This window comes from Dipodomys spectabilis, unplaced genomic scaffold, assembly GCF_019054845.1.
Source record: "Dipodomys spectabilis isolate Male_0828 unplaced genomic scaffold, ASM1905484v1 ptg000030l, whole genome shotgun sequence".
NCBI lineage: Eukaryota > Metazoa > Chordata > Mammalia > Rodentia > Heteromyidae > Dipodomys > Dipodomys spectabilis.
This window is the reverse complement of record NW_024870707.1, coordinates 12,097,760-12,117,701: the sequence shown is the minus strand read 5'-3', so window position 1 is coordinate 12,117,701 and position 19,942 is coordinate 12,097,760. Positions and strand designations below refer to the sequence as shown.

At 47.0% G+C, this 19,942-nt stretch overlaps 1 protein-coding gene across 2 annotated transcripts in view; it reads right to left on the bottom strand.

Moving 5' to 3' along the window:
- Nucleotides 1-2,202: 2,202 nt before the first annotated feature.
- Kdm2a (lysine demethylase 2A) overlaps nucleotides 2,203-19,942 on the bottom strand; it is a 108,290-nt gene continuing 90,550 nt past the window's right edge. For both annotated transcript variants that reach the window (XM_042675590.1, XM_042675589.1), the window contains 9 exons: nucleotides 18,607-18,690; nucleotides 16,929-17,198; nucleotides 16,083-16,214; nucleotides 13,322-13,411; nucleotides 9,612-10,324; nucleotides 7,594-7,757; nucleotides 6,958-7,116; nucleotides 5,408-5,623; nucleotides 2,203-4,957 (listed from right to left, as the gene is read on the bottom strand). In XM_042675590.1, coding sequence (XP_042531524.1) covers nucleotides 4,776-4,957; nucleotides 5,408-5,623; nucleotides 6,958-7,116; nucleotides 7,594-7,757; nucleotides 9,612-10,324; nucleotides 13,322-13,411; nucleotides 16,083-16,214; nucleotides 16,929-17,198; nucleotides 18,607-18,690 — 2,010 coding nt within the window. In that variant the 3' untranslated portion in view covers nucleotides 2,203-4,775. The remainder of the gene's footprint in view (nucleotides 4,958-5,407; nucleotides 5,624-6,957; nucleotides 7,117-7,593; nucleotides 7,758-9,611; nucleotides 10,325-13,321; nucleotides 13,412-16,082; nucleotides 16,215-16,928; nucleotides 17,199-18,606; nucleotides 18,691-19,942) is intronic.

Below are 19,942 nucleotides of genomic sequence, written 5' to 3'. Positions count from 1 at the left end.
ACTGCTACACTCGGCTGTCTCTGGTTTGACTAACCAAGTCACTTTGGGAGAACTGTTCAGTGTGTAAAGTTGTTTCTCATCTTTAAACGTGACAGTAGAGCTGCTCGCAGGTGATGCAATTTGGTGTGTCAGGTACTCAGAAAAGTGGCCACCAGTTAGAAAGGCCCAGTGGATGCCAGCTCTTGACACCATGTTGTTGCCTTTGAAGCAGTAGCCCTTCCTGGTTGGAGAGAAACAAGACAGGCTTCTAAAGACATGTTTGAAGGAAGGACAGACTTTTAGTTTTGGTAGAGGTGCAGGCTAAACCCAGCAAGCCTGGGGACCACTGAGGCAGCCAGTGGTTTGCAGCCCTTCTTAGCACCTGTGTGTGCACACAAGGCAGGACTAAAGAAGGGGAGGCCAGGGTGCAGTGTGTACTGCGGCGGCACTACTCAGGAAGCTGAGGGTAGCCTGAGCACAAAAGGACCTCTCCTCTTGAAAAAAAAGGAAGGCAGGGAAATAAATATGAGGTAGTAGAAAAGGCGATTGGATATTGGAAGGTTAAAGGAGTGTGCAGGTAACCAAGTGAGCTACTTGCAGTACTCAGCAGTGTTTCCTGGGTACTTATGTCCTCAGTTCTGTACCAGCTGATAGGTGAGCAAGACTGATCTCTGTCCCATGAAGTTTACAAGTCAGGTGGGCAGGCTGACTACTTAGAGGTACCCTCAAGACCAGAAGATTCCAGGAAATAGCTTTTGTTGTTGTTGCATTGGGGTTTGAACTCAGGGCCTCATTCTTGCTTGGCTTGCTTAGCTGGGACTTTACCACTTCAGCCATGCCTCTAGCCTAGCCTTTGGTTATGCTGTTGGAGTTGGAGTCCCCTGCCCCTGCCCAAGGCTAGCATTCTACCACTTGAGCTGCAGCTCCACTTCCATCTTTTTTGGTGTTTAATTGGGGATAGACCGGCTAGCTTTCAACTGTGATTCAGTTCTTAGCTTCCTGAGGAGCTAGGATTTTAGGCATGTTCTGGTTGTCAACATGGAAATAGGGTTGGACTGCAGGCTGCCAGATTGCTTAGGACTGTGGCTTCCACGTAGGGTGGCAGGGATGAGGATACCGAGAGGCACGTCTCTAAGATACCCAAGAGGCAAAATTGATGCTTTCTGCCTTCTGTTAACCACATCCATCATGGAGATCAACATCCTATCAGGTCATCATGGACTCAATGTCTTGTCAGTTTCTAGGATGCACAGCAGAACCAGAGAGGAACTCAAACAAGGCAGTGTGACCAATGCTTGCTTGCCTCAGGCCCTTCCAGGTTTCCAGCTCAACTTTCCTGAGACACACAAAGGGGTGCCGGTGTCTGGTCTTTGTTTAGAGGTTGAAAGCTTGTTCTCCACCTGCCAGACAGGAAATGCCAGCCATAGGGATGAAGTGGAGAAAATGCCAATCACAGCTGCTCTGCTTGGCAACTTCAGGCACTGCCTTGGGGGAGGAGGGCTTTCTGTAGCTTCATCCTGTTGCCTGTCAGGGGTGGGACATCAGGTACCTAGGCCTCTTCTAAGTACCATCCTTTTACTTCTTTTGCTTTGGGAGAGATTGAACATTTAAAAAAAAAGTTCACCTTGATGAAGCAAGTATGGTGTCTCTAGAAGTGTTGCTTTAAGCTTTTTTTTGTCACTGAAACAACAAAAAGCTAGTAAGGAGCGAGTCGGAGACGTGGGCACAGCGCTGCTGCCCGGCGGTGGCACCCTGGCCACGGCCACCAGCACCAGCCTGTGCGACCGGACTCATTCTCACAGACACACACGCCAAAGCAGAAAAAGGTTAGTTTTTGTTTTTAAAGTCTTTTTATTTAAAAACAAAAACAAAACAAAAACCCAAATCAAAATATTTCCCATTGGAGGCTATGTCTTTTTTTGTCTTTTAAAAATTTTATTACACAAATATCTCCCATTCCTATGTGTCAGAGGAAAGACATTCTTACTCTTTCTAAATCCCAAAGTGGAGAACTTTTAGAAAACAAAACAAAGTCCAACTAGCTTCCCTCCATCCCCTGGCCCAAAATAACCGTAATGTGTTGAGATAGTAAGATTCATCCCCTTAATGCTTACATTTAATTTAAAAATTTTAGCACAACATTGGAGATTGACTCTAAATCAGCAACAAAAAAATATATATTTACAATATTTTTCCCGAAAAACAAAAAACACAACCAAACCCTTTAAACATAGTGACTTTAGGAGTTTTATTTATGGAGCAGTTTTTTTAATCACCAAGTGATTTTATATTATTTATATATATGTATATATATATATAAATTTTCTTCCTTTCCTTTGTGGTTTTTTGCCCCGGTACATGGAAAGATGGAGGCAGAGGTCAGGCCCTACAGTCTGAGGGCAGGCTCTTCGGCACGGCTGCAGCTAAGAGTAGATGCAGGAATACGACGGAACTCCCCAGCTCCCCTGTTCCCAGAGATGTCTTCTCTTCCCCACGGGCCCACCCTCACCTCTTAAAACCATTCGTCCCTCACAGTCCCAAAGAAAGGGAAAAGCCAGCAAAGGTGTCGGTCCGTCTGCCACCATCCTGGGCTCCCTTACGGCTGACCAATTTACGTGCACGGTACAAATGCTTGTTTTTTTTTTTCCCAAACCAACCAATCAACAAACAAAAACAAAACCCAAAACAAACCATCAGTTTGGAAATTTCTGCGGGTGAAATGTCCCAAAGTCAGAGGCACTGTCCCGGCGCAATCCCTGCTCTGAAGGGGCCTCGCCTGCTCCCCTCCTTTATGAAAAGACAACAAAACTTAGTAATCTTTTTCAGTATTTTCCACAGGAGCAACCAAAAAGGGGAGGGCGAGGGGAGGAAGCGTCCGGTCATATAGGTCATTGACAATACTAAGGTTTCTGCTCAATACCCAGGGTTCTTTACAGAGAAGTTCCCCTAACTGAGGCACTCTGGAATAAGTCACTGGAATTTCCTCAAGGTTTTGGCCCCAGAATGCTAGGGCCTGGAGACCAATGGAAGGGGCGAAGGGTCACGGGAGCAAGCTGCTGCTGTTTTTAAGGTGCAGCCAAGAGAATCAGCAGATTGGAAGAAACAGACACAATGCTACCCCTACCAGACCCAGTTTTCCCTAAAATGGTGGCTTAATGCCAGGATCAAAGCTGGGCTAGGTGACAAAGAGGGAACCTCTCTGCTTCTATTGCTTTGGCAGTGGCAAGGGTGCAGTTGGCATCTCTCCTCAGGTGGCTCACACTTCAGACCCCTGGTGCTGGGGCTCTGTCCCCTCAGAATAGGGTTTGGGAGGAAAGCCCGAGACTGGGCTACAGTAAAGAGGGGGAAGGGGTGGGGCAAGGTTGTGCTATCAATCTCCTACAGATGGGGAGCAGAGTGCAAATTTGCATCTATCATATACACTTGCCACTGGCTGCTGCTACTGAGCATCTCCTCACACATTTAAATATTGACCCAAAACAAATTCCGACCTTTCTTCTCCTTCTCTTTTTAAAGTGCAAAAAGCTCTCTGCTGCCCTAGAGAGAGGATCTTTGGACAGGCCGTTCAATGCAAAGTAAAAGAGGGCAGCTGATGGGGCTTGACGAAGGGTGGTGGAGTGGGAATTCCATGCTCCCCTCTCCTGTACACACACGCGCGCAGCACACTCAGCCACTCACTCACTCACACTCACACACACACACACACACACACACACAGAGGCACATGCACACCCCCTTTCCACATCTGCGGGCAGAGGGTGGGTGACTGGCTTCCAAGCAAGACCCCTCTCCTCCCCTCAAAAGGTATCAGGTCCGCGAGCCACGAGGCAATGCACAGACCTGAGCTCAGGGGCTACACTAACCCAGAGGCCCAGAAAAGCCTGGTCTAGAGGCCACTCGTCTGCTCCCCTCACCCGGGGAACAGGCTGCTCCCTCTGGGGACATGCATCCTGGGAAAACCCAATTCAGGTGGGGACGAGGACACGTGGAAAAGGGCAGTGAGTGGGAGGCGAGAGGGGGACGAAGAGATGGTGCCTGTCTCAGAATCTGTCTGGGTAGCAATGAGATGGGGGTGTCCCTCGGGGTACAGTTCCATGCTCCTCTGAAGAGCTTCAACCCCAATAAGTGCAACAAGGACCTCACAGAGACTGGTGGGAAAGCTGGGTGGGGCAGGTGGGTCGCAGGGAGCCACGTGTGAATGAGCACGGGTGCTACTAGTGCTAGACAGCATCAAGCTCAGGGACAGGAAATGAGGACGAGCGTATAGACATTGGTGCGAGGCTTCAGTTATCACAGCACCAGTGGGACCTGCCGGGCCTGGCATCCTGGGGCTGCTGGCCCCTCCTGCAGAAGCCGGGAGAGTGAGATGGAGGAGACACGCACTGGACACCGCGAGGAGAACCTGGCCACGAGGACAGGGCACTTTCTTCCCTAGAGTTTGCACAGAACCAGGCGCTGCTGGGGACCACAGGTGGGAAAGCGGGTCGTGGGCCTGGTACAAGTGAAAGTTGCACAAACATCCCAAACTGAAAGCCTGGCCTCCTGACGGCACTGCCCGTGCTTTCCTCTTGGATCAACTGCTGTTCCTTTTTCCTTGGGAGGGAGAGGAGCAGGCAGGCAAGCCTGGCATCCACCACTCTCTCTGCCCCGCCTATGCGAGCGAGCAGGGCTCAGGGCAGGAGAGCAGAGAGGGAGTGTGCCGCTGGCCTGGAGCCTATGCAGGATCAGGGAAAGACTCTCCTCAGTGGGAAGGCAGGGGAAGATTGGTTTCCTGATGAGTCCAGGCTGGGTGTGTCTTAGCTGATTTTCTGTATCAGCTTCTCGTCAGACAGGCAGTACAGGCTGTTGATGGACAAGTCTGAGATGAAGTGCTCGCAGGCTTTTCGAGTGATCTGCTTGCATCCTCGAAGGTCAATCAAGGTGACATTGGCTATGCGCCGTAGGTAGATCAGGGTCTGGTCTGTCAATTTATTGCAACCTGTGGGCAAAATGAGCAAGAGAATCAAGTCACAAACACACAGCCCCAGATTCCTTCTTGCCATTCAGTTCCCATAACCCTCTCTAACGTGATGAAGGCTTTGTCAGTCTTGAAAGATCCTCTTTCAAAGAGCAGAAGTGCTGGCAGCAAGCACTGCGGCCTCTGAAGGCCTCCTGCTGCCTCCTTTGCAGTCCCACAAGGGTTGGCAGGCTCGAGGGTGCAGTTTGATGGTGGCCCTGCACAGAGCACCTCACTTAACTCCTCCATGCCTCAGTCTCCATCAGTTAAAAAAGAAGCAAAGCCTTTCTTGTGTTGATGGGAAGAAGTGAGCTAACATGGTTCAGTCAACTGACTGCAAATCATTCTGCTTACTGGTCAAGTTCCAAGAACACCCAGCTGGGTCTCCAGGAAGCAGGGGCACACTTAGCATGAACAAAGGTAGCAGCCTACCTGCCATATTGAGCTCAGTGAGGGAATAACGCGTGGAAGACCCGACAGCGGTGAGTAGGTTGGAGGACTGATCTGTAAGGTGGCTACAATGACTAAGGTCGAGTCGAGACAGGAGGGGCATGTGGCGAATGATGAGCCGAAGTGTGGCATCTGTGATGTCAAGTCCTGCCAGCCGGAAGTCAGTCATGTTCCGAAGCTTGCTGCGATTGTCCTGACCTGCATGGGCAAGCAAAGAACTTACAATAAAATTTCCTTTTTGGTGACAGTTCTGGGACTTGAACTCAGGGCCTAGGCATTGTTCCTGAGCATTTTTGTACAAGGCTGGTGCCCTACCACTTAAGCCACAGCTCCACTTCCAGGTTTGGGGTAGTTAATTGGAGATAAGAGTCTCATGGAGGGGCTGGTAATGTGGCTTAGTGGTAGAGTGCTTGCCTAGCATGCATGATGCCCTGGGTTTGATTCCTTAAGTACCACATAACCAGAAAAGGCCAGAAGTGGTGGTAGAGTGCTAGCCTTGAGCAAAAAGAAGCCCAGAGACAGTGCTCAGGCCCTGGCCAAAAAAAAAAAAAAAAAAAGTCTCATGGACTATCTTGCCCAGGCTAGCTTTGAACCGTGATTTTCAGATCTCAGCCTCCTGAATAGCTAGGATTACTGGGTGCCCAACCTTTTTTTTTTTTTTTTTTTTTTGCCAGTCCTAGGGCTTGAACTCAGGGCCTGCGCACTGTCCCTGAGTTTCTTTTGCTTAAGGCTAGCACTCTCCCACTTGAGACACAGCACCACTTCTAGTTTTTTCTGTGTATGTGGTACTGAGGAATCAAACCCAGGGCTTCATGCATGCTAGGCAAGCACTGTACCACTAAGCCACCTTCCCAGCCCCCCAACTTTTTCTTTAAAGTGGCAAAGCAAGGAAAAAGAAAACAGCAGGTTCCAGCTAGCTAGATGGCTCAAAAGCCAGGTTAAAGTAGAGAAAGAAGAGGAGAGAAACATTTCCTGCTCTCCAAGTAGGAAATGATAACTTTTAAAGATTCCAAAACTCTTCTATAATCCAGCTCCAAAGCCCCAGGCAGCATGTGTTGGCCCGGCCATCTTGACGTGATGAGGCTGAATTGCCCACACCCAACTCTGCTTCAGGGAGTGAGCAATGTCTAGGGACAGTTTCTAGAGAACAAGAGGAGTTTGCTTTCTTTGCAATGCGAGATTATGCTTCATTTTCATGGCTATATGCAGAATGCTCCTTTCCTTCCCACACTCCCGTGATTTTCTAGGCAGTCATTCGATGTTCCCCCTGAACCAGCCTTGTGAGACTTCCTTAGGCTTAGATTCTCTGGGCTTCAAACTCCAGTGACCCACAGAAGGGGCTTCTCCCTTTGTAGCAATTATCTACTTGTAAATAAGTTACAGTTGTGCAAGGCCCTTTACTCTTATCTTCATCTAGCACTCTTCCCTCCTCTCGTAGCTTCATTCTAAGATTACCTTGGAGTCAAGGAGTTCTGTTGAAAGACAAAGGTACCTTTCAAGATAAGCACACAGAAGCCAGGCCCAGAGCATACCTGGTTTATCAGCTGGTGGAGCCAGCAAATCTCGAATTTGAGGGTCCTTAATTCCTACTGCCCACCGAAGATCAAGGGTCCTGAGAAGGGGGCAGCTGGAAGTGCTGAGGGCAGAGACAGCAGACCAAGAGCAGCCAGCTAGGAGGAGGTCTTTCAGTCCTGCAAGCAACAGAAACAGAGCCATGCAACACACTGCTTAAGAGTTCATTGAGAGCCTCAATAACCAGCTGATCTGAATAAAATGAACAGGTTTCCAGTCTAAGGAGAGATAGATTATGCCCTAGTCAAGTCTAAAGATTTCTATGGTACTCTATTACTTCTGCTCTGGTGGTAGACTGATTGCTTGGCTTTCTCTCTGAGACCTCAAAATGCACAAGGACTTACAAGGGAACACTCCAGGCAACATCTGACTCAAGTTATCTCTCCAGTGGCTATACTACTGACTCCTCAGAGATGGATAGTTAAGGTGGCCCTGGGTAAATCTCATGCCAGGCAAAAGGTAACAATGACACAGGACCATAGCCACAAGCTGTCCTAAAGCAATGCTAAACGGTATTGCCAATGTTATCACCAACAGCAACATTCCCAGCTGTACCTTCTTGGGTTGTAGAAGGACAGGGCTGGCAGCTCACCTACCTGGCAATCTATTGACCAGCCACGTCAGTTGCTTTTTGGAGATGTTGGTCCAACTGAGGTCGAGACTAGCTGGCTGTCTCTTGATGATACCACTGAGAGCCTGGGGTACGATGGCCTTACACCTACTCAAGTCAATTTTTGTCCAAAGTCTCTTGTCGCAGCACCTGTGACAGAGGGAAGAGAACTAGCTCTTAATAACTCAATAGCCCTTGTCAGTGGAGCTCCCATCACAGGCTGCTGGAAGGCTTCTGGAAAAAGCAGTTCATCCGGAAGGTTATTCTAAGTTCCCCTACATGAATAGAAGGATCACACCCTTGCAGAATAGTAAAAAACTGCCTTTATCAACTATTCTTTATAACAAGTGTACATTTCACAAACCCATATGTTAAATAGTACATAACGACCAATGAACTTGGGACACACAGCAACAATACATATAAACCCTTCATTTGTAGTAAAATGGCATGGCTCCTACTGAAGGATGTATGAGAGAACATGTTAAAATTTCTGGACTTTTTCATTGCCTGAAGCTACTTGGCTTGCTCCGTTCTCTCCACTGACAGTCACTCATAGCTGAGAGAAATGCAGGGTGCTATTCAGAATCTCCACAACGCACTCTGCCGTAGCCAATTACTGTCTCAGGCCAAAGGAGCCTTCTCTATCAGGCCTAGAAGAGTCCTCTTCCACCCTCAGGTTTCTGCTTCAGCAGTAGCTTCACATTTTCTAGTCAGTCCAGGCCAGAACTGAAAGGAGAGGCCTGCCTTTCCACTGCAGTCTACAAATCCACATGCTACAGACAGCACTGCACCAAGCAAACTTCCACTTAGAATTTTATAGTCCCTGCCCCCAAGCCTGGCTCAGTCTGCTTGGCAGGAGACAGTGAGACATGCACACAATGAAAGTCTTATGGATGGTGGCCTGAAAAACAAGGGGTAGAAGCAGACAGGGCCACAAACTGTATAAAAAAGAATTTGGGTAATTACATATTAATTCTGATTTGGAACATAAACTCTTACTGACAAAAGAATAGGGTTATTTATTGTTTGAACAAAACTTTACCCATGGCACATCAAACTTCTATGGTAGAAGAGCTTCTCCAACTTGAGCACACAGCAGCATCCCTTAAAAGAGGGCGTGGGAGAGTATGCTCCAGGCCTGCCACAGAGATGGATTCAGCAGGTCTGGGATGGGCTCTGAAAACCTGCATTTCTGTTCTGTTCTGTCTGTGCTGGTCCTGGGGATTAAACTCAGGGCCTGGGCACTGTCCCTGGGCATTATTTTTTCCCTCAAGGCTAGCGTTTTACCACTTGAGCCACAGCACAGCTTCAGTATTTTTGCTGGTAAATTGGAAGATAAGAGTCTCACAGACTTTCCTGCCCAGGCTGGCTTTGAACTGCGATCCTTACATCCCAGCCTCTTCAGTAGCATTTCTTGTAAGTTACCCAAGAGAACATTCCCCAGGGATTTCCTTAACGAGCGTCTGTTCAACTTGAGAAGAAAATGGTTGGATTCATCAAGGACAATTAAGTCTCCAGACGCTTCACAACTGGACCCCGCTGGAGAAAGGAATTTGGATTCAGATTTTGGGGGATGAGAATTACAGTTGTGGAGAATTATGAACATCTTCAAATTCATTTGGAAAGCATGCCCACCATCTTGGGTGGGTGTCCTAGGCTCCCAATGAGTTTGTGATATGTTGAGGTAAGGGGGAAGTTTCAGGCCGGCAAGAGCCTGAAATTTTAGCAGGAACTGCACAAACCCACCCTCCGAATCAGTTGCCCTCCTTCCAGCAGTGCTGGAGAAGCATACAGCAGGGAAAGGAGGCGAAGGCCCCAATTCCCCTAATGGCATCTTCAGCCACGATGGACTACATCTTTAATAAGACCCAGGCTGGGCCCCTTTGCTCCTTACAGGAGGAACCCACAAGCCTTCAGGTGCCAAGGTACATGCCACTCTCATATGAAGCCCTGACACCTATTCCCATGCCCCTACATCTGACCCCGTGTATCCCTGCTCACCATTTATACCACGTCTTGCACACTCGCATACATTCACAAAGTTCTCTGCGGCTGAGGTAGCGGAAGACAGACATCCAGACCTCCCGCTGCATCCAGCTTTCGTCTCCATCCTGAGCCCAATTGCCCCGGCCATTCAGCCTGGCTGCACCCCCCTCCTCTGCACTGTCATCTTCCTCCTCCTCCTCCTCCTCCTCTTCCTCCTCTCCCCCCAGTCCCTCCTCATCCCCACGCTGGGGTGTTCGGGCTGGGCAGTGCTGCACTAGCACACGGGGGGAATGGCGAAGGTTGGCAGAGGAGGCCGTGATGGCCTGCAGCTTGGGCACAATGGATGTCCCGTGGAGCTCTTTGGTGGGCCTCTGTAGCGTGACAGTGAGGTACGATCCCCGGATCTTGGCCTTTTCAACTTCAGACAGCTCCTTTTTGCCGCTGGGATTGTTCTCCTTTTCCCGTACCATGGTGCGCTCTGTGGCCTGCAGCCGCAGCAACTGCCGCCGTTTGAAGCGCTCATCTCTGCTGGCACTGTGGTGGTCGCTGGGGCCAGCCCCAGGAGATGACCGAGTCACCATACCCCTGGGGGAAACGGGGTCATGGATAAGCTGCAGCATGGAAGTGGGGGAGTGAGGGGGGGGAGTGAGAGGCTCCTCGCAGCTCCGCAGGGGCCGCAGGACTTTGGCTTGCACAGCTTCTTCGTCGGTTTCTTCCATTTTCCGCTTCTACAAAACACACCCAGAAAAGCTACATCAGTGTTTCCTTTTCCCCAAATGTTCTAAAGTGACAGGGTCAGCCTGAGAGAAGATAGGTTACTGTTGCCAGAAAGGACCATCTTCTCAGAGCTCGTGTCTGTGTCAAGAGAATCCTACTTATGGAGCAAAAATCAGAAATTAGAAACCTACCTGTGACAAAAAGGTTTGTGTCCAAGTACAGAAGTGAAATCTAAAATATGAGCTACTTGATTCTATACCCTGGAGCCAAGCTAAAAAACTAAACTCTGGTCCTCTCCGGGTGCCTGGGTGGCCTTGGCCAAGTCACCATCTGGAGAACACAGCACTACGTGGGCCCTAAAGGGTTTCATTTCTGAGATTCCCATTCCCAGACTTTAAAGAAGATCAATGCCTGGCTAAGTGCACATCTATAATCCCAGAACCCAAGAAGGCTGAGGCGAGTTCAAGTTTGTTTTTTTTTTTTTTTAAAAAGGGGGTGGGTGGGGGAGGTGGCTTAGTGGTAGAGTGCTTGCCTTGCATGCATGAGGCCCTGGGTTCAATTCCTCAGCACCACATAAGCAGAAAAAGCTGGAAGTGCACTGTGGCTCAAGTGGTAGAGCGCTAGCCTTGAGCTGAGAGACAGCGCCCAGGCCCAGAGTTCAGCCTGGGCACTCTCCCTGAACTTTATCCTCTCAAGGCTAGCACTTTACCACTTCGGAGCCAGAGCACCACTTCCAGTTTTCTGGTGGTTAATTGGAGAAAGAGTCTCACCACAATCCTCAGATCTAACTCCTGAGTAGTTTAGGATTATGGGCAAGAGCCACCAGCACCTGGCTCTAGTCTCTTAATTTTGCGCCCCCACCCCCACCCCCATATTTTTGCTGGTCCTGGGGCTTGACCTTAGGACCTGGCACTATCCCTGAGCTCCTTTAGTCAAGGCTAGTGCTCTACCACTTGAGCTCCACTTCCAGCCTTTTGGTAGTTATTCAGAGATAAGAGTCTCACAGACTTTCCTGCCAGGGATGGCTTTGAACTGAGATCCTCAGATCTCAGTAGCTAGGATTATGAGCTACCAGTGCCTAGCCTACTTTTGCTCTTTCACCCAAATGATATGTCTATGTCTAATGTTAGACGAACTCAGGGCCTAGACATTGTTCCTGAGCTTTTTTGTGCTCAAGGCTAGCATCTTCCATTTGAGCCACAGTTTCACTTCTGGTTTTTGAGTAGTTTATTGAAGATTAGAGTCTTGAAGCCTGTCCCAGCTGGTTTTGAACTGTGATCCTCAGATCTTAGCCTGCTGAGTAGCTAGGATTATAGTCATGAATTACTAGTGCCCCAATTTTTTTTTTTTTTTTGTTTGGTCTTGGGCCTGGGAGCTGTCCCTCAGCTCCTCAGCTTAAGACAAGCGTTCCACCATTAGAGCCACAGTGCTACTTCCAGTTTTCTGAGTGGTTTATTGGACATAAGAGTCCCACAGACTTTTCCTGCCCGGGCTGGCTGAGCTAGCTTTGAACCTCAATCCTCAGATCTCAGCCTCCTGAGTAGCTAGGGAGACTAAAACTTTTCACAAACTCAGTTCCTAAGTAGAAAAAATAAGATAAGGGCATTCGCAGGGCACCGGTGGCTTGCGCCTGTAATCCTAGCTACTCAGAAAGCTGAGATCTGAGGATTGAGGTTCAAAGCCAGCCTGGGCAGGAAAGTCCGAGACTCTTATCTCCAATAAACCACTCAGAAAACCAGAAGTGGTAAGGCTCAAGTGGTAGAACGCTAGCTGAAGAGCTGAGGCACAGCGCAAAGCCCAGAGTTGGACTGACCAAAAAAAGAGAAGATAAGAAGGACATTCACCTATATCTACTTCCCCACTAGTAGAGACACTAGAGTGGCCACCCCTTTTAAATGCTCTCAGCAGATCTTATCTAGCCTTTGTCAGCAACCCTTCATTTTGGTCCATTGTCATTACTGGACTTAGACCAACAAAATTAGTTTACCTTGACCAAGGTCACAGAGCCAGTCCCTACCTCCCCTGGGGGCGGGATTGTCTTTGAATGGCAGGCACATTGGAGCATGTGGAATAGGCAGGTTTTTGTGAGGCCAAAAAAGGTGAAGATGACAAAAATGTGAACTGGCTTAACTGGAATCTCTAGTACACATTCTGGAAAACACCAGCAGCCTGTTACAGCCTCTCCTCCAGTTACACTCCTCAAGAGAGAACTGCATATTACCTAATTTTCCTTCCCAACAGACTAAAGGTGGTTCCGCCCTCTCTAGGGCCACAGAACATATAGCAAGGACTTCCAGCATTTGTGGACCCCAAGTTCAACATTCTGTTATATAAAAAGCAAAATCTAGAAACTCCCAGCCAGGTATCAGTGGCTCATGCCTGTAATCCTACTCAGGAGGCTGAGATCTGAGGATCACGGTTCAAAACCAGCCGGGGCAAAAAAAAAAAAAACTGTGAGACTCTTATCTCCAATAAATCACTCAGAAAACTGGAAGTGGCACTGTGGCTCAAGTGGTAGGGGGCTCTCCTTGAGCTGAAGAGCTGAGGGATAGCGGCCCAGTCCGAATTCAAGACCCACGACCGACAAAAAAATAAAAAAACCCAGGAAGTCAGGCTGAGATCTAAGGATTGTGGTTTAAAGCTGGCTCAGGCAGAAAGTACCTATGAAGAGACTCTTATCTCCAATGAACCACTCAAAAACAGGAAATGGTGCTGTGGCTCTAGTGGTAGAGCACTAGCCTTGAGCACAAAGAGGCTCTCTGAGGCTCTCTCAGGGTCTAGAGAGCCCAGGCCCTGAGTTCAAGCCCCACAGCTGACAATAAATATGTAAACAAACAAACATGCTCACAGACAATAAAAACAAAACCTCCCCCAAACAACAACAATAAAACCAAGGGGGGGGGGGAAATCAAACAAATAAAAATAATTTGTCTGTATTACAGGCAGCAATTTCCCAGACCTGACATTTACTTTCCTGTCACAAAGGCAGTATGGATATAGTCCTTTACCTGGGATTTCTCTGAGCTGTCTTCCTGGTAACACTTTGGACACTCCCAGCAATTTGGCAATTCCTCGTTAAGCAACCCTTCTCCATCCATCTATAGGAAGACAGGGATTTTTTTTTTTTTTTTAAACACACACACACACAAAATTCAGTCTCTTCTCTTCTGCCTTTACCACACAGCAACACAAGGTGGAAAAGAATTGGAATAGATACCATTTTGGTTCCCAAAGGAGGACAAAGTGAGAGCTAATTAGCTCCAAACAACCATTAAGACCCATTCCCAGACACTAAGTAACTGACCACTCTCAGCAATCTTCACTCCTGGCTATTTGACTAAAATTAGGCTCCATGGAGAGACTTCCACAGGTCTTTGTCAATCTGTGGTCTTCTCTCCTGACAGATTCTCCTGGGGGTCTATACCAGTGGCTTCAGATCTGATCTTAATGCCCAGTCATATTTATGACTATTTGACATCAGTGACTAATGATCCAGTCTCTGTAACTCAATGTTCTCAACTGTACAACGGGGATACGAGTAACAATATACCAGCTCAACTGTTTGGGATATGACACATACCATATTATAGGGTTGTGGTAAGAATCAAATCATGTATTATATAAAGTGTTTAGAAAGGTGGTTGGCATTTACTAAATGCTTTGTAATAAGTAGTCGGCACCTACATTCTCAGAAACCTATCTATCTATACATCTATCCTATGTGATTTCTGTTTTAAACTACAGAGCCTTCTGCTTGCTACACTGATGCTATACTACTCTGAGCTATGGCTCCAGCACTGCTTTTTGTTGGTTAAAAATGTTAAAAAAAAAAAAAAAAAAGGAGTCTAGTAAATTCTTCTGTTGGGGCTGGCTTCAAACTGCAGTCTTACAGATCTCAACCTCCTGGGATTTTATTTATGCAGTCCAGCTGAAAATATGTAATTAAAAAAAATAAATTTTGAGCTGGGAATGTGGCTTAGTGGTAGAGTACTTGCTTAGCATGCATGAAGCTTTGGGTTTGACTCCTCAGTACACATACTCCACATAATAGAAAAAGCTGGAAGTGGTGCTGTGGCTCCAGCCTTGAACAAAAGAAGCTCAGAGACAGTGCCTACAACCTGAGTTCAAACCCCAGGACTGGCAATAAACAAACAGCTCTACCACTTGAGCCACAGCACCACTTTCGGCTTTTTCTGTTTATGTGATACTGAGGAATTGAACCCAGGGCTTCATGCATGCTAGGTAAGCACTCTGCCACTAAGCCATATTCCCAGCCCACATTTTAATCTTTTGAAATTGGGCTGTTTCTCACAAATGACAGTCTAATACCACTGTCAGACAGGTGTTAGTCCTAACAGCTGATAGTTTCTGGCAAAGTAAAAAATGTACTAGTAACTATGTACTTTTTTTGAGACTGGGGTCTCACTACATTGCCCAAAATGACCTCAAACTCATAGGCTAAAGTGATATCCGTTAGCCTCCCAAATAACTAGACTACAAAGGCAGATATCACCATGCAAGCCACTTCTATATTGCAGACCAATTTCACAGGATTGTCTTAAAGATTAAGAAGAAAAATGCATGTAAAATGGTTGGTTTTCAGTGGGGTAACTGTGGCTCACACCTGTAATCTTAGCTACCCAGAAGGCTGAGATCTGAGGATAATAGTTGGAAGCCAGCCTGGGTAGGAAAGTCCATGAGAATCTTATCTCCAATTAACCAGCACAAAGCTAGAAGTAGAGCTGTGGCTCAAGTGGTAGAGCGCCAGCCTTGAGTGAAAAAGCTAAGGGACAGTGCTGGAACCCTGAACTCAAGCCCCAGTACCAATATATGTATGTGTGCGCGCGTTTGCGCGCGCGCGCGCGCGCACACACACACGCGCACACACACACGCGCACACACACACACACACACACACACACACACACACACACACACACACACACACACACACACACACACACACACACACACACACACACACACACACACACACCAGCCTAGTGGTATTCTGTTCTGACTATACATCAGGATCATCTGGGAGCTTTAGGAACACAGGACCTATGCTAGATCAGTAGACTCAAGTCTGAAGGTGAGTTCTGTTGGTGTGTGCCATCATGCCTGCATCCTTACTTTTTTTTTCTTTTTTTTTGACAGCCTGGGCTCTGACCTCTTCAGCTCAAGGTGAGTGCTCAACCACTTGAGCCACAGCACCACTTCTGGTTTTCTGAGTGGTTAATTGGAGATAAGAGTCTCACAAACTTTCCATTCCAGGGTTTGGCTTTGAATTCAGATCTCAGCCTCCTGAGTAGCTGGGATTACAGGCATGAGCCACTGGCACCCAGCTAACTACTTTTTAATAGCTCAGTTGTGTCCTAAGCCTGATATAGACAGTTGAAAATATTATTCTCACTTCCTATGGGAATCAGTGTCCAGAGAAACACTGAGATATATAGCAAAGACATCCTTAAATAAGAACCTGCAGTTTTACAATGGCCTAAGAATTCCAAACACAATATCCAGGGTAGACTATAAGTTCCACGAGGCTAGAACAGATTTATTTTGTATTTCATATTGTTTTATCAACTTCAAGGTCTAGTACAGAGCCTGACAGTAGATATGTGAATTAAAGGGCTAATGTTAGATCACTCTGCTAAGTGACCTCAGAGACGAGGGCCCAAGTGGGGATGGTGGCAGCCTCTCATGGCAGTGTCCCATCCTCCTGTTAGTACCAGCTGAGACTTCAGGAGCTTTTAGGCCTCTCCTCACCTGTAGGCAGCCGGGATGGACGATCTCATTGCAGATACAGCATTCCATAAGTTTTTTCTCGAAGTCCTGTGTCTCTTCATTTTGATCTACCTCTCCGCACAGGGAACATGTGACTGAGTGAGGCAATCTGGGCTATAAAAGGACAAAGAAACAAAAACATCAGGCTAGATCTTTCTTACTTCTGCTTCCCTTTAACTGAAGATGGGAAACTTGGTTGCTGTAACTCTATTACAAACATGTGAGGAGCATGGAGACAGTGTAGAGAGGAGAGGTTTTGGTAGAAAACTAGGGAAGAAGATAGAGGACTCACTAGAGACCAAAAGACCAATAAAATTATTTCACTTGGCTGGGAAGGTGGCTCAGTGGTAGAGTGCTTCCTTCGCATGCATGAGGCCCTGGGTCCAAGCAGAAAAAAGCCGGAAGTGGTGCTGTGGCTCAAGTGGTAGAGCGTTAGCCTTGAGCTGAAGAGCTGAGGGACAATGCCCAGGCCCAGGGTTCAGGCCCCATGACCGAGAAAAATAAATAAATAATTTCACTTGTTCTTGGACTATTTATTGGCTTGTCCTTGGTCTCACAAGCCTCTCTGGTCCACTTAAAGAGGGTACAGAAGGCAGTGACTTTCTCTTTAAATGCTGGTTTTTGTTTGAAAATTAGGTGAGGAAGCCCCAAATGCTAATTATTTTCACTACAAGGTACCTTTCTGAACTCAGAAAGAGGGGGACAAAATGAAGAAAGCCAAAGCGTAACTCCTTCTTAACTCTGCAATTGTACTCTCCCAACTGTATTCCAGTCCCCCAGTACCAGGGCACCCCCTCCCCGCAAGTCTTTACCCAGAATATTACTTACTGCTAAGCACTGTCGAAGGACACAGGACTGCTTCATGCGTCCAGGCCCCCCAAACTTCTTCATGTCCCTGCAGTAGTGGCAAACCCCACATTCCCCCTGCACACAGGCTTTGCATTTCCGACAGCGCACTCTTCTCCGCCTGGCTCCTGACACAATGGGAGAGGCAGCTGCAGGTCTCACAGGTGTTAACCGTGGAGCTGGCTTCATGGTGTGAGGTTTAGTGATGGGGATGGTAGGAACCCGCACCTTTGGCCTAGTGGGGAATTTAAGCTAGAAAAAGAAAGCAGTGAGGTCAACCATATCAGGTTGCTTTAAGACTGGAGAGGATAGAAGATTACATGGTAGTGCACCTAGCCCAGGAGTCAGCAAACTCTGGCCTGTGAGCAAATCACTACTTGTATTCATAAATAAATTTTATTGGAACATGGCCGTGCTCATTTGTTTATGTATTGTCTATGGCTGCTTTCCATGCTATGGTAGATCTGAGAAGTTGTGGTTGTATAGAGCCCAAACCTAGAATATTTACCAAGGCAACCTTCACAGAAAAATATGCCAGCCCTTGTCCTAGCCTATGGGCCTACCTACGTCTGCCATATCCTTTTCATTTTATAGAGTTGTAAGATCTGACCCTCCCTGAAGCTTGCTGGGGGTAATGTCAGATACTGAAGTTAGTCCAGAAGTTGGTGCTTCAGTATTTCCTTATACTGACTATTTAGAATCCACTCCTAAAGTACTGGACAGTGAGAAACTGGTCTCTTCATTTCTTTATCACTCCAAATTGGGGCACAGGACCTGGTTGGTACACAGCAAATATCCAATAACATTTTAATGTAGACTACACCTCTCAGATATATTTATTATAATGTAGTACTTATTTACCTTGCTAGTGACCTTTTCAAGGACAAGGACCATATCTTCTGCTTCTTTAATTTCCCACCATTTCTTAACACTTTCTGACACAAAATACTCAACAGCCAAAAATGACTGACTTGTTTTGAGGCAGTCCCACGTGGCCAAGTGGGACTCCTACACCTGGGAAGGGGGAGGAGGTTCTTTAAAAGACATCATTCAACTCCATTCTGCCTCAACACTCCTGGAATTAGATGGCTTTGCAAGTTTCAACTAGGAAACTAAAATTAAAGAGAAGACTAATTTATCTACCAAAAGCATGGTTAGACTCAGAAAAGTACCACTGAGTGCACCAATCAGGACAACATGGAAAAATATGGTAAAATAGTATAGATGACATAAACTAAATAGGCAAGAAAATTCATAACCAACAATTTAGTAGCTGAAAACAGTTCTTTTCTTCTCAGTTCCACACAGAAAAGTCTCAATTAAGTGGAATCTTAAGAACAAGGTGACAACAATAAACACTCTCGTCTCTCTACTATATATTTATTGTAAGGAGTTGTAAATCCTATCTGTGAAGATAACTGATTCACTAGATCAGCCAATTCACAACTTGGCATCTGAACTTGGAGGGAGGCCTGTCTCCCAGGGTGATAGTCCTGTTAAGAAAGTCACCTCCAAAGATAGCCAGTTGCTCTGACTTAAGAGTCAGGATGGAACTGAGTAATGATCTTCTGTTAGTTTGTACTCTAGTTGTCCTTTTGTTCTGGGAATGGTAATGATAAGCTGGCAAACAGTCTGGAGATCAAGCAGAAGAATTTCTTACCTTATCCCTTTTTGGCCACTGTACTATAGGAACTCCAGTCAGGGCTAACTTGGGGTCACTGTTGGCAAGCTCCTCCAGCAAAATCTATGCGTAGGAAAGAAGACAAAGAAAAAGCAGGACAGTGAAAGAGTCTATTCCTCCCAACAACATCCAGACTCAACCCCAATCCCCTCAAGTACCAAGGGGAACACCAAGCTGGCAACTATCTGCAATTTCCTCCATAGATTCATTACAAAGCAAATAAATCAAAGATAAAAGAAAAAAATGCAGGCTACTATAGTACAATCAAGACTTCAATTTTTTTTTTTTTGGCAGTCCTGGGCCTTGAACTCAGGGCCTGGGCACTGGCCCTGAGCTTCTTTTGCTCAAGGCTAGCACTCTACCACTTGAGTCACAATGTCACTTCTGGCTTTTTCTGTAGGTGGTACTGAAGAATCGAACTCAGGGCTTCATGCATGCTTGGCAAGCACTTGCTACATTCCCAGCCCAAGATTTCAATTTTTATCTGTCCACCCATCCTGGGTGTTCCTTTTGCTCAAGGCTGGCACTGTACCACTTGAGCATCACTTCCGACCTTTTCTGTGATTAACTGGAAATAAGAGTCTCAGGGACTTTCTTGCCTGGGCTGGCTTTGAACCATGATCCTCAGATCTCAGACCCCTGAGTAGCTAGGCCACTGGCACCCAGCTGATGGTGTTTTATTTTTTTGTTTTGTGGGTCATGGGGCTTGAACTCTGGGCCTGGCCGCTGTCCCTGAGCTCTTCAGTTCAAGACTAGCCTCTACCACTTGAGCCACAGTGCCATTTCGGTTTTCTGGTGGTTAATTGGAGATAAGAGTCTCATGGACTTTCCTACCCGGGCTGGCTTTGAACCATGATCCTCAGATCTCAGCCTCCTGAGTAGCTAGGATCAGAGGTATGAGAGCAACCAGTGCCTGGCCTTGTTTTGCTTTTTTTTTTTTTTTGGTTGGTCATGGGGCTTGAATTCTGGGCCTGGCCGCTGTCCCTCAGCTCTTCAGCTCAAGGTGAATGCTCTACCACTTGAGTGAGCCATGGAGCTACTTCCGGCTTTTTCTGCTTCTGTTGTGCTGAGGAATTGAACCTAGGGCCTCATACATACAAGGCAAGCACTCTACCACTAAGCCACCTTTCCAGGCACCTTCCCCCTGCTTTTTTAAAAAGCAGTATTGGGGAATGAACTCAGAGCCTTGCTACACAGACATTCTATCACTTGAGCCACAGTTCCAGCCCCAAGACTTCAACTCAACTTTGCTTCTAACATTATGTGCCTATTCCCACTAACATATCAAAGCATCTAGCTATTGTGGCAAGTGTTG